The 14,665-nt window shown below is 41.1% G+C and overlaps 1 protein-coding gene across 5 annotated transcripts in view; it reads left to right on the top strand.

Moving 5' to 3' along the window:
• Positions 1-14,665, top strand: part of ESR1 (estrogen receptor 1) — a 409,016-nt gene that overhangs the window by 154,951 nt on the left and 239,400 nt on the right. For 4 of the 5 annotated variants that reach the window (XM_086318369.1, XM_086318371.1, XM_086318367.1 and 1 more), the window contains one exon: positions 8,915-9,105. The exons of the other annotated variant lie outside the window; for it this stretch is intronic. In XM_086318369.1, the coding sequence (XP_086174495.1) occupies positions 8,915-9,105 (191 nt within the window). The remainder of the gene's footprint in view (positions 1-8,914; positions 9,106-14,665) is intronic. 5 annotated transcript variants of the gene reach the window in all.

Here is a 14,665-nt window from a genome sequence, read left to right on the forward strand (position 1 = left end):
ACTGGTTGGATCTCCTTGCAGTCCAAGGGACTCCCAACACCACAGTTCAAAAGTGTGATTCTGACTCCACCCTGGATGTGCACGTGTTTTAGCACACCACCGATGCCATGAACTCAGTTTTGACACTCGTTCCCTGGAGGTGACATCAGATCCCATAGGTTAAGGGCTCCATCTCATGAGATCCCCTCACTTTAAATGCCGGTCAGAAACAAGCCCTGGTTATCACCTGTGTTTCTGACCAACTGGCTTTAAATCCTAGTTTCTGCTTGGGTTTGATTAATTTGCTAGAAAGGCTCAAGAACTGAGAGAGACCTTTTGCTTGCTGAATTACTGGTTTATTATAAACATTTGACTCACTAGCTCAATAGCTAGAAGGAAGCGATGCATAGGGCAAGACATGGGGAAGGGGCACAGAGCTCCCATGCCTCTCTAGCTGCCCCACTCTCCCCAAATCTCCATGTGTTCACTTACCCAGAAGCTCTGAACCCTCTTCTTTTGGGGTTTTATGGAAGCTCCATTACATAGACACAACTGATTAAATCATTGGCCACTGGTGATATATACAACCTCCAGACCCTCCCCTTCCCCCTGAATCAGGTGGGTAGAACTGAAACTTCCAACCCTCTAGGCTTGGCTGGTTCCCCTGGCAAACAACCCCCCTCCTTAGGTGGGGTGCAAAAGTCACTTCACTAACATAACAAGAGACATCTTTGTTGCTTTCATCACTTGGGGTTTTAGGAGCCCAGTGGCCTTGCACAGACCAAATATATATTTCTTATTAAAAAATCACAATATCATAGGAAGTGAAGACCTCTACTATAATTGGGGGAGTTTGGGGTCCATCTAACCTAGCTCATGAGGGTCAGCAAAGCCCCGGGGAGGAAGTTAAGTTTAAACTTTGAACTGGAGGATGAATATGAGTTCTTCAGCAGGTGAGGAAGAGACTGTTCTAGGCAGAGGGAACAGTATGCTTGAATGCCTCAGGTGGATTACTAGCCCAGGGGCCAAGACTGGGAATGCAAGGGTAAGAGCAACCTTTGGGGGAAAGATCCTGACTTCAGTTTTGTACACATTAAGGTTGAGGTTTCTTTGGGTAGATCAGTAGGAGCTGCAGAGTGGGTCGTTAGCATCTAGGTCTGCTGTCCAGGAGAAGAGTATGAGAAGGCAGTTTCGTGTGGCCACACACAGGGCTGAGATACCCACAAAGAGCTGTCAGCTGAGAAGGTGAGGGCTGGAGGCAGAGCTTCAAGGAATATTGACATTTAGGAGCCTGGTGAGGGAAGGAAATGCATAGTAAATATCAAGAGTGGTGGAGTAGTCGCCAGTGAGATCTAAGTTGGTGTCCAGAGAAGTGGTGAAGACTTTACCTGCTGTAAGAATTTAAAGCTAAGCCAATATGAGTTGGGATACATAAAATAAACCTTACGGAATGTGGGGAAGGAAGCTTGGTTTTATCTGATAGCTGAGATGTCTATATGATAGGCAGTGATTATGTGGGGAGCATAGTGTGAGCAGTCTCTCAGAGGTGGGTTTGATAAAATTTTGCTCAGGAAGCTACAAAGAGATCAGTACTGACTGGAGCAGGGAATTCAAGCATTTGGGCTTAATTTTATTTGCTGATGATTTTTTAACTAGAATTTCGCTGGTTTATGACTCCCCTAAAATTATATGTAGAAGTTTGAGAATTTGTTTGTGTGTGTTTTCTAGATAGTTTCAGAATTTTCATTAGATGATCAAACAGGTCCACGAGCCCCCAGAAGGTAATTATTTCTGGGTGTAGGCAATGAGAAGTCATTGAGAGATGAATGTTTTCTTTTATGACAGTTCTTTGGACATTGGTTGGCAGGGTGAGTTTGAGGAATGATGGGAAACTGAAACTGAGACTGTTAGTTGCCCAGGCATGTCTGACTCTTCGCGACCCCATGAACTGTAGCCTGCCAGGATCCTCTACCCATGGGATTTCCCAGGCAAGAATATTGGAGTGAGTTGCCATTTCCCTCTCCAGGGAATCTTCCCGACCCAGGGATGGAGCTCCAGTCTCCTTCATTGCAGGCAATTTTTTTATCTTCTGAGCCGCTAGCGGGAGACAGACATAAATTCTAGTAACCGAGACATGGAGTATTGTTTTCTCAGGCAAGAATGATGAAAACCAGAATGCAAAGAGGCATAGGCCTTGTGTTTTGCAGAAATGATGGACTAAATTTGATTATGGATTAGATGCAGGAGGTACATTTAGCAAATGTTTATTAAGGACCTACTGTGTGTCAGTTAAAATTGGGAGCAAGTGAGACATGGTCCCCACTTTCATGGACCTTCATGGCCTTCACAGGGAGCATATATTTGTCAATAATCACTCAAACATAGGGCTGGAAATTGTGGTAAATGCCATGAAAAGAAAGTTCAGGGAACTTGGCTCACAACAGTGGGAACTTGGTGAGGGAAGCTCACGAAGTTATTCCACTAGCACTCAATTACTCCCACATTTCTAGAGAGTGGGTATTTGTTGGTTCCTTTAATTTAACTTTGCAAAAATATTTCCTTTAGAAACCAAGGCTTTAAATTTTTTTCTTTCAGTGCTTGGCTAATCAGGGGAATAGAGCTTTTGGATGGCTGGTACCATGATTTATGGTTGGAAAATCAACGGTATTTGATTACATTGAGCTTCAAACTTTTCCTTTGATTAATGAAAATCTTCCCGGCAAATTCTTTTTATTAGGCTCTGTTTTTTACTTGGTCCAAGAAAGTGCACTCTCTGACCCCAGTATGAATGCCTTCCAACATCTCTCTTAAATCATATCAAATATGTAATATCAGTGGGGCATCCATTTGGAAATATCAGGTTGGCCAAAACGTTTATTTCCTTTGGTTTTTTAAGTAAAAACAAAAGACACGTATGCCGAATATGTTGCTTTTTTTTCTTTCATCTAAAATGGCTGCCCCCAAATTCATCAGTTCTAATAAAAATTTTTTAAAAATGCTCACTGATATGACAGCTGTTGCATTACTGTCTAACAAAATTGTTTCAAATGATATTAAAGAAAACATCTAGAGCTGGCTAAAGGAAAAAAAATTGAACTTTTTAGCCAACCCAACATGTGGTTGTCAAACTGATGTAATAAAAATGGAACTAAATCTAAATCAGTTGGGTTCCCAGTTTCCATAGTTGCAGTGGTGGTGTCTTTTGTTATCTGATGCTCTCCAGCTTCTGCTTTTCCCCTGCCATTACTTTATTCCACTCCTTAGTCATTTATGTGCATCAGAGTTGCAACTTGTTAAGTCACTGATGCGAAACATCCCTCCATGTCTCACTCAAGCATCTACCCTACTTCTTTTCAGAGAATCCTTAAAGGTATTCTGTAGAGCTAAAGAACAGCCACAAGACTGGAAAAAGTCAGTTTTCTTTTCAATCCCAAAGAAAGGCAATGCCAAAGAATGCTCAAACTACTGCACAATTGCACTCATCTAACACACTAGCAAAGTAATGCTTAAACTTCTCCAAGCCGGACTTCAACAGTATGTGAACTGTGAACGTCCAGATGTTTAAGCTGGATTTAGGAAAGGCAGAGGAACCAAAGATCATATTGCCAACATCCGTTGGATCATTGAAAAAGCTAGAGAGTTCCAGAAAAACATCTATTTCTGCTTTATTGACTATGCCAAAGCCTTTGACTGTGTGGATCACCACAAACTCGAAAATTCTGAAAGAGATGGGAATACCAGACCCCCTGACCTGCCTCTTGAGAAATCTGTATGTAGGTCAGGAAGCAATAGTTAGAACTGGACATGGAACAACAGACTGGTTCAAAATAGGAAAAGGAGTACATCAAGGCTGTATGTTGTCATCCTACTTATTTAACTTATATGCAGAGTACATCATGAGAAATGCTGGGCTGGAAGAAGCACAAGCTGGAATCAAGATTACCGGGAGAAATATCAATCACCTCAGATATGCAGATGACACCACCCTTATGGCAGAAAGTGAAGAGGAACTAAAAAAAGCCTCTTGATGAAAGTGAAAGAGGAGAGTGAAAAAGTTGGCTTAAAGCTCAACATTCAGAAAACGAAGATCATGGCATCTGGTCCCATCACTTTATGGCAAATAGATGGGGAAACAGTGGAAACAGTGTCAGACTTTATTTTTTGGGGCTCCAAAATCACTGCAGATGGTGACTGCAGCCATGAAATAAAAAGACGCTTACTCCTTAGAAGAAAAGTTATGACCAACCTGGATAGCATATTGAAAAGCAGAGGCATTACTTTGCCAACAAAGGTCCGTCTAGTCAAGGCTATGGTTTTTCCACTAGTCATGTATGGATGTGAGAGTTGGACTGTGAAGAAAGCTGAGCACTGAAGAATTGATGCCTTTGAACTGTGGTGTTGGAGAAGACTCTTGAGAGTCCCTTGGACTGCAAGGAGATCAAACCAGTCCATTCTGAAGGAGATCAGCCCTGGGATTTCTTTGAAAGGAATGATGCTAAAGTTGAAACTCCAGTACTTTGGCCACCTCATGCAAAGAGTTGACTCATTGGAAAAGACTCTGATGCTGGGTGGGGGGGGGGCAGGGGTTGGGGGCAGGAGGAGAAGGGGACGACAGAGGATGAGATGGCTGGATGACATCACTGACTCGATGGATGTTGAGTCTGAGTGAACTCCGGGAGTTGGTGATGGCGTGCTGCAATTCATGGGGTCACAAAGAGTTGGACATGACTGAGCGACTGATCTGAACTGAAATGAAAGAGAGTAGTTGATATTGGTCCTATGGAAATAAAAAAGCCCAAGGCAGATAGAGGAAGAAGAAGAAAGATTGACCTAAGTGTAATAGAAGCACTTGCTACTGGCGAGGTGTGAGGCTAAGAGTTCCGGGTCTGTGACAGCTGCAGTCGGGCAAGACCAGGCAGAGGACAGCCAGAAGAGATGAGTCCAGGATCCGTAAGTAAGCTCATCCCTGGAGACTGTTCTCACCTTGGGTTGGTGCCTGGCGCACTCTTGTGTCTTGGTCTGAGTCCAGACCGGGGACCTCCCACTCTGTGCCTTTCCACTGCAGTTTACCTGGCCAAGTTCATCTGCATTCTGAGGACACAGATCTCTATCTGGATGCAGTTGGGCCAGATGAGCTTGGTTTAACTCAACAGCCTTGACTGTTGCATTTTAAGGTGTGACAGGGCTTCACAGCCTGTGAGAGGACCTCACTTGCCCTTTTACTTGATCTGGATTATATTATTATTTTTTTTTTCATGAAACCCTGGCTTGGGAGTCTTTGTAGAGCAGGGCTGAGCTCAAATGATGACTGACAGTGTTATTCACATGAGTTTCCCAATTGGATAAAAATGTTGCTTAATGGAGAGGAGATGTGGCCAATGTAATATCCCCCTCATCTTCTCCGAAGCCTTCTGATCTCACACCCTATGTCTACAGTGAATTTTCAGTACTCCAGGGATATCTGAAAGATAAAGTGTAGATGAAAGGCACTTTGCTGACAGCACACCACTGTGCTGGGTCTGGGAAAAATGGGCTTTTGCTCTTACATCTTTTACCAATATTCTTAAAAACAGTATATGCATAGCCTATTATGTTGTTTTGAAAATTGTTATATTATCAACTCAGCCATTGATTAATTCATTTGCTATCAATATTTATTGAGTTCCTATTCTGGAAGAGGCTTTGTGCTATGAACACTCAGAATTCCAACGATGAATAAGACACAGGGAACCTAGTGGACAGCAATGAAGACGAGAATGTACAATTGAAGGAGTGATAATGTTGTAAGTAGCAGAAGAGAAATGAAGGCCGGCTATTGAATTCAAAACAAGGATATATTACCTCCAGTGTATGGGGATTAGGGGTAGCTGATAAGAGAGGAATTCGTGCATAGATCATGCTAAGTGAAATAAGCCAGTCACAAAAAGACAAATACTGTGTGATTCTGCTTATGTGAAATATGTAGAGTATCCAATGTATAGAGACAGAATGTAGAATGGTGATTGCCAGGGGCTGGAGAAGAAGAAATGAGGAGTTGTTGTTTAATGGGTAAAGAGTTTCAGTTTTGTGAGATGGAAAATTTCTGGAGATTGGTTGTACACCAATGTGAATATACTTATTGCTGAATAGCACATTTAAAAATGGTTAAGATGATCGATTTTATGTGTATCTTACCACTATTTAAAAAAAATACAGTGTCTTATTATGCAGGGATGGGTGGAGGGTACTTAATACCTTGGAACTTCTGCCCATGCACATACTATTCATTCATTAATTCATTAAATGTGTATTGAATGCTTCCTATGTGTTAGGTGCTAAGCTAGTTATTAATATAGGGCTCAATACTTAAAGTGCTTCCCTCATAGCTCAGATGGTAAAGAATCTGCCCGCAATGTGGGAGATCCCGGTTTGATTCCTGGGTTGGGAAGATCCGCTGGAGAAGGGATAGGCTACCAATTCCAGTATTGTTGGGCTTCCTTTGTGGCTCAGCTGGTAAAAATCTGCCTGCAGTGCAGGAGATCTGGATTCGATCCTTGGGCTGAGAAGATCCCCTGGAGAAGGGAAGGGCTACCCACTCCAGTATTCTGGCCTGGAGAATTCCATGGACAGTATAGTCCATGGGGTAGCAAAGAGTTGGACACGACTGAGCGACTTTCACTTTCAGTGCTTAAAAAGCTGTATAAGACACCAAGTTTGTGAATGTCACCTTGCTAACCACACCTTCCCTCTCTAGATGCTAAGCTTCTATAGTGAAATATTCACAACTGGTATCTGCTGACTTGACTTGTGCATGAGATGTGAGTAAATAAACAGTAAAAAGATTTGAGGTTATGTAGGGGGGTGTGGATGGCATGGTGATGAAATGGAAAGAGATGGGTAAGAAATGAACTACAGGCAGTGCTTTCTGAGGATATTAAAAAACAAAGAACTCCTATTTGTGGCTGCCAACCCAAGAGCTAAGTCATTTAGAATGGAAAAAAATTGACTCAACCCAAGGAGCTAGTTGTCTTGTGAATATGGCAAATGTAGTTTGAGAACCACTGCCACAAGATTGTGGACAGTATTAATAAGTGAGGAGAGCAGGGAAGGACTGCAAAATTTGAACTAAAAGGAAAGATATGCGTGCTAAGTTTAGTTGTGTCTGACTCTTTGAGACCCCAAGAACAGTAGCCTTCCAGGCTCCTCTGCCCATGGGATTTTCCAGGCAAGAGTACTGGAGTGGGTTGCCATTCCCTTCTCCAGGGGATCTTCCCAACCTGTGATTTGAACCCGGGTCTTCCACATTGCGGCCAGATTCTTTACCATCTGAGTCACCAGGGAAGCCCTAAAAGGAAGGTCAAGGCTTGTGAAAGGAAGGAATGGTGATGGGCACGGTGGTCTGTTTATTTGGGCAGTCAGTGGAAAGCAGGAAGTGTGAGTTTCCTTAACCAAGAGACCCTGGAAGTTCTATCTTCAGTTCACTTTATCTCATCTTATTTTCTTTTTAAATGTCATAGGCTTCATTCCATTTCTCCTTCAAATAGTTTTCTACTTCCTTTTTTCCCCTATATACCCTGGAACACTTTTCATTTCAAGATAGTATAGAGTGCCAGCCACATACCAGGCACTGTGCTGGGCTCCGGCCACACGCTCCCCAGCCTTCTACCTTTATTCTGTTGTGCATGCCCAGCAAATCCTGGGGTCAGGGTAATTTCTCTCCTATACTTGGCTCCATGAGAGATACAAACCTAGTCTCATCTACTCCTTTCCTGATCTCGTTTCTCCCTGTCTTCTTCAAGGTATCTTCAGTGAGGCTGTTCCTTCTACCTGTGTCTTTAATCCCGACTGCTTTACTTTTCTTCCTGACTTTATTCTCTTTTCCCTTCCTTGTACCTTCTACCTTTCCCTGCCTGCTGGCCCATTCAATCTGCGTGACTTCTCAAGTTCCCTCCAGGGAGAAAATCCTTTCTCATCTTTATATTCTTCAGTGACAACCCTATCTCTTTCTCTTCGCGTTTGCATCAAGTTCTCAAAGAAATGGCCCTCATTTATTTTTATTTCCTTACATTCCATCCACTCTCCAGCCACTGGGTTGGCTTGTACTGTCTACTGAGACTCCTTGCCAAGTGTTCTTCATGTCAAATCCAACTTCACTTTATCAGTCTCTCCTTTTTAAAGCTTTCTACTTCTTTAAACTTTTTGCTTCCCCATTTCCTTGGGTCTCCCAGAACTTTTGTTTGTACTTTCTCAGTTTCTTTTCTGAGATGTGCTTCCTCCCTAAAAATTTTCAAGGCTGGTGTAATCTCTTGTGTTCTTCTGTTCTTCTCATTCTGCATGTTCTTGAAGAGGAATATTGAACATTGACTAGTATGCTCAAGTTATAGCCAAGTCTAAACAACTGATACCTAGGGTTATCTGATAACAGTGACATAAAAATCTGAATTATCTTTCTGCACTTGTTCTACATGGCTCATTGGTTCATCTGAGTTTCAAATGTTCCCCTTTTTTATGCTTTGTCTCCACTTTCTAAAGACCCTTAGCATGGTCTGGAATTGGAATGAGCATTGGTCTCTAATGGTTCTGAGTTCATTGTGAACCCTTAAAAAAATGAATAAATCTAATAGAAACCAGCTAATTTCATTTTGTCATTTTCTGAATAATATATTCTGGTGTAGGCAGTCCATTTTTTAAGCAGATTTGCAATAAACAATTTCCCCTCAAGGTTAATATAATAGGCAAACACCTTTTGCTGCAACAGACGGTTGCAGAGGTAATGAAAGATTAGCTTACATTATGATTCATTATTTCAAAATGTCAGAATAAAGTGGATCTGCTACATCTTCCAAGCCTCTTATTCTTTAGAGGATAGTGCATGTTTTACTTTTCTAATGTTAATGGATTCACTGGGTTTTTTGTTTTGTTTTGTTTTGTTTTTTCTCCTATTTTTTTTCCCCAGGCCAAATTCAGATAATCGACGCCAAGGTGGCAGAGAGAGATTGGCCAGTACCAGTGACAAGGGAAGCATGGCCATGGAATCTGCCAAGGAGACTCGCTACTGTGCAGTGTGCAATGACTATGCCTCAGGCTACCATTACGGAGTTTGGTCTTGCGAGGGCTGTAAGGCCTTCTTCAAGAGAAGTATTCAAGGTAATAGTGTGTTGCAAACAACTCATCCCATTTTTTAATCCTAAGAGGGGAAGCAACAGAGGAAGACATATGATCAGGAAACGCTAATACCTAGTGAGTCCACTAGCATCTATGAGAGAAACATGGAGAAGAGATAAGGTCCCAGGAGAAGGAGTTGGCAAATGTCAGGGCAGTTGTGGCTGAGTAATTATGCTTCCTCCATCTGGCAAGATCCCAACAGTCTTGAGCAACTCTACAGGAAGAGGATTTCAATAGCTGGTTCTCTGAGCCGTTGTCTGTGCCATGATTGGGGGATGGCAAGTGGATCTTTGTGTGTTGTAGGCAGCTAGACTTATGTGATGTTGTGTGATATTAATTATCCATACATAGTTATTTCTCCAACTTGGCTTTGCCTAGATAAGCATTGTGTTCTGATCTCTGCTCCAGACCAATTCTAATTTAACTCATTCTTCTCTTGCTCTTCTTCCACTTCTTTGTCGTCTCAATGGAGAACATGACCTTTTGCTAAAATGAGAAGACTCAGTAATAAGGGATGTATTATTTGTACCAAACAGTTATTAAGTATGCACCCGTAACATTTCATTCATTTCATTCGCAGTGTCTGCTTTGACCCTTTTCTTGTATATCGTTTTCCAAGTGCAGTTTCTCTGATAGACTGCCAGCTACATTTCATTTCTACTCCAGGAGTGTCTATACTTTTGCTATATTGTCTATAGGGGATGCCCTGGGGGTGGGCCACCAATCATTTTTACTACCTAAAATATCTATACGAAAGATCCTTTGAGAAGAACAGAGGTCTGACAGCAGTCTAGCTGGATTAATCTTTTGTCTTAATACTGGACCATTTTTCTCTGTTCTTATTCCTTTACCTTTTCAGCTTAAGCAAAGTTTAGTATATGAGCACTAAGAATATTTCCGATGGAGTTTTTATGTGATTCCCTGTATAGAAACTGAGACTGAAGTAACTTGTTAAAAACCGGACTCTACTAAATTAAGAGGTACTGATTGCAGACACTTTTGAATAGAGAATGAATCACTATTCTCACAGACTTTTTGCAGTAGCTCTTCACTGCCCTAATGTGGGGTGAAAGCTGGGGAATGATACACACTATTTATTTTTCCTTCCATTGCCAGTGGATGGATTTTTTAAAAGGCTATTCATATCTTAATAGAGCAGTGTGTGAGGTCAACTTGGTCCATTTACAAAGCACTCTTTTTGGACAGCTATTACTTTCTACATCTTTTAGAAATCTACTGTAAGGCTTGGACCTTTTTTTGTCAGCATTTTACTAAAATTTATAATATATGCAAGTAAATTTTTATATGAATATACGTATCAACATAGACTATTTAATTTTTACTAGCAGACACTGTTTCATTTAGGAAAATTATATCTGTATTTTGGTTTAAGTTAGTATAAATCCTTAAAGGTCTTTTGACAGCCATCTTCATTTGTGGTCCTCCTTTTTATTTACTTTTATATAATCTAAGATATCATATTTTTTATCAGGCATTTAATCTGACATGGAGAAATCATCTGACAGAGGCAGATTTAGTGGATAGGTTCAACTGCAAACTTGGGCAAGTCATTTATCTGAGACTGAGTTCTCTTATCTATAAAAATGATTTAGAAGAGTGGTCAGCAAAGGTTTTCTGCAAAGAACCAGAGAGGAACTATTTCGGCTTTGCAGGTCATGCAGTCTGTAGCAGCTGTGCACCTTTGGCATTGCGGCAAGAAGTCACAGGCGCTATATAAATAAATGGATGTGTGCCAACAGAACTTTATATACACAAGCAGGTAACTAAGTACAACTGGCCTGTGGGCCGTAATTTGCTGACTCCTGATTTAATGTATGAAAAGAGAAATGGATGATTTCCAAATCTAATGTTTTATCTGTTCATGTTTATTGAGAACTTACTCTGTACCTGTGCTAGATGTTCTGAGAGAAATAAAAATATGTGTAAGACATAATCCATAATCCCACAAAATTTAGAATTTGTTTGGGGAGGAGGCAAAGGTATTTGTTCTCATGAGAGAATTAGAAAGTCGGTATAAAGAGCTATGCTATGATACAGATAGGGAAAACAATACATGAATATAGGGAAAATATTGGCAGTTATAGATGTAAAAAGACTGAGATTGAGGATAGAAATGACCTTCCTCCAAGGAACAGTGACAGCATTTTCACATAGTTCTTTTTATCACAGAGGTTCAGCATTTAGGATTGTGCCGTGTAACGCCATGTTGCACTTAGTATTGTCTGTAGACATCAAGGCATCAGAACAGAAAACAGAAAAAAGACTGTTAAAGATGGGGGAACCTTATAAGTCATGAAGTCCCCTAATGGATTAGTTTGTTTATCGAATGCCCCTACTAGGCAAAGCACTATGTGAGGTCCTGGAGATATAGTTATAAGCAAGACATAGTCTTTATCCACATAGAGCTTAAAGGTAGTAGAAGAGATGAACAAATAAACCAGCAATTAAATTACAGTATAATAAGTACCAAGACAGGTTGAAATCAGGTCTTATAGGGTCCAAGCTTCACTCATTCCTGGTGGGGGTTTAGTCAGGCTCTCAAAGAATGTTTCCTGTTTTAAAATTGTCTGGAGGATTTTGCAAGTAAGCAAAAAGAAGGGCAGGATGAGTATATGAAAATAGAACTGAGTATGTGAGCAAAGACTAGGAGATAAGATAGAGTTTGGGGAGTTCTATGAATAAAAATTAACAAAATTAATATACAATTTGATTAAACAAAGGCATTCCTGGGCCATGTATTTATTCTTAGGCTGTGTAAAAACAAAGTAATTTACTTCCTTTTTACTTTTGTGGCATTTCCATCTATTTGATTTGTTTGTGCACATAAAAGGAAAACACCAGAGCAATAGAGTCTTTCTCATCATAGTCTTATTAACTTGGAGCTAAAAAGTTTTGCTGAACTTCTATGACTCTTTATAAATCACACTGGCCCTCAAGCCTATTTAAGGACAGTGAAGGGTCTGACATGATGCAGGTAGAAAGTTCTGAAGATGCTGTAGCTCTCCCTGCTTTTCTTCTTACTTAAGAAAAGAGCTAGAAATGAGTATCCATCAGATTGCTCTAGTGTTCTAAGTGTTTAGTTGAAGAGGTAAAGTGTTTGACTTGAAAACATACAGAGTTTCATCCCCTACTTAGTGTGTGAGCTTGATCACTCAAGACATTTAGTAATGGCTTCCAGTCAAACGTACTTTTTTTTTTTTAAAGCAAAGTCAAGGACATGACTTAAGGGAGATGGGTGAAATTGGATATTCTGTGAATTTATTAATCATTGCAGGTAGAGAGGCAGTGTTCCTTAAGATGTGTTGTAGGCAGAGACCCTTGGATGAGTTGTATAAACTCATATGTATATATAGATATATATACTAAATAATAAATAAAATAAACTAAATACATATAAATAAATATTAATAACTATTATTATATATAAATATATGAATAACAAATGTTATTTATATATAAATAATAAATATATTATATATATATAAATAGGTTCAGCAGGCAGGTACTAGGGCTTCCCTGGTGGCTGCAGTGTGGAAGACCCAGGTTCGATCCCTAAGTCAGGAAGATCCCCTGGAGAAGGGCATGGCAACCCACTCCAGTATTCTTGCCTGGAGAATCTATGTGCAGAGGAGCCTGGTGGGCTGCAGTCCATGGGGTCACAAAGAGTTGGACATGACTGAGCGACTAACACTTTCACTGTCACTTTCAGCAACCAGGTACTTCATCTGAATATTATTTGGAGGAAAAAGGACTCCACAGAACTTGCTGCTTGGTCATAGTATTACAAATAAATGTTATAAAGGCCCATATTATAAATGGTCATGAGGCACAGTGGAGGCTCAAACCTATTATACACCCCTGGCTGTGCTGCCACTTTCTCTTTTCTTTCTAAGGGATCTATGGAAGATGCTTAACATGACACCAAATGGACATGGCCCAGGCACACATTGGGGCTTAAAGGTTAGCTAAGGCCAGAAGGACATGGTACCAATTTGCAACACAGCGCGGGTCCCACAAGGACAACAGATATTCTGACCCATCAGGCCTTAGAAAGCTTCAGGGTGAGAGTCCAGCACCCTGGATAGCTCCCTCAGCAGCAGGGGTGAGCAGAGACTGACTCTCCACGGAACTTCAGGCCTGTTCAGCTAGTCTGTGAAAAGATAACTTAGTTCCTTTGTCCTTAGGAACTCACTGTTGTTTGCCCAAGATGGTTTAGTTTTTATGTTTAGTTTCCCATTTCCAGTTGCCTTCTGTCTTGACATGTGCACCCCTGTCTAGAAAAGGCCAGAGGATGGGGTAGAAGTGGAGGCTGCTCTCTTGTTACAGAGCTGTCTTATCTCTGGAGTCCTTTCAGGGATATGGCTCAGAGTTGGTTCTGGCAGTACATTCACACAAAATTCCTGCATTTTTGGTCTCCATATTTCCCCACTTGCCCCTCCACAGTCTAGTCTCCACACAACAGCAGCAGAGATATTTCAGATGCATTAATCAGGTCACATGCTCTTGTACTTCAAACGCTCACTGCTGTTAAAGTCCAGATCCCTTTCCATGACTTAAAGTACTCTGCATGGTTGTATCCCTGCTCACTTCTCTCCCTATCACTGTAATCCAACCAGGTTGGCCATACTTCTCTTCCCCAACACACCGCATGCGTTCCTTCTTCAGCACAAGCGGTTCCCTTTTATTTTTTTCTTCGCTTTCAGCTCTCTACTTGGTTGGCTTCTTATCATTCAATTCCTGTCCAAGATCGTATTCTCAGAGAAGTGTCCCCTGATTATGTCACCAAAAATAACCCTATAAATCTTTGCCTTCAGTGTTTTTTTTGTTTGTTTTTAAAGTACTTTTCTTTAAGGTCCTTAAACCCTTAATGAACTTTAAAATTTATTCACTTGATTGATGATTATCTGTCTGCAACAAGTGCCAGGCTTCCCTGATGGCTCAGTGGTAAAGAACCAACCTGCCAATGGAGATGATGAGGGTTCGATCCTAAATCAAGAAGATCCCCTGGAGAAGGGAATGGCTGCCCACTCCAGTATTCTTTCGTGGGAAACCCCATGTTCAGAGGAGCCTGGCGGGCTGCAGTACATGGGGTCACAGAAGAGTCGGACATGACTTAGCAACTGAGCACGCATGCGTGCAGCAGGTGCCATGGTCAAATACTCCTGCCCACACTTGGATGGAAGCTCAGTGAGAGCTGATTTCCGGCCTTGTTTGTTGCAATATCTCCCATGACTATAGTCATGTTGAGCACACATCTGTTAAATAAGAGAATATGGCAAGAAGTCAAAAGAATGACAGATAAAACCTATAGGAAGACCTCAGAAAAGGGAATTATTTGATTAAGAGAAGTTAGCAAGAGAAGTGTTAATGCAAGTGGTATGTTTGATATAGGCCTGAAAAGAATGGAAGGATTTTCATAGGCATTAAGAAGTTTGGAGAAGAATTCCAGAAAGGTGAAATAGCATAAACCAAGAAATGCACAGTGGAAATTGAGTAAATCGACTGTGAAAAAACCAAGGGC

The sequence above is a fragment of the Bos grunniens genome, chromosome 9, assembly GCF_055505025.1.
Source record: "Bos grunniens cultivar Pamir isolate PY7600 chromosome 9, Bosgru_T2T1.0, whole genome shotgun sequence".
NCBI lineage: Eukaryota > Metazoa > Chordata > Mammalia > Artiodactyla > Bovidae > Bos > Bos grunniens.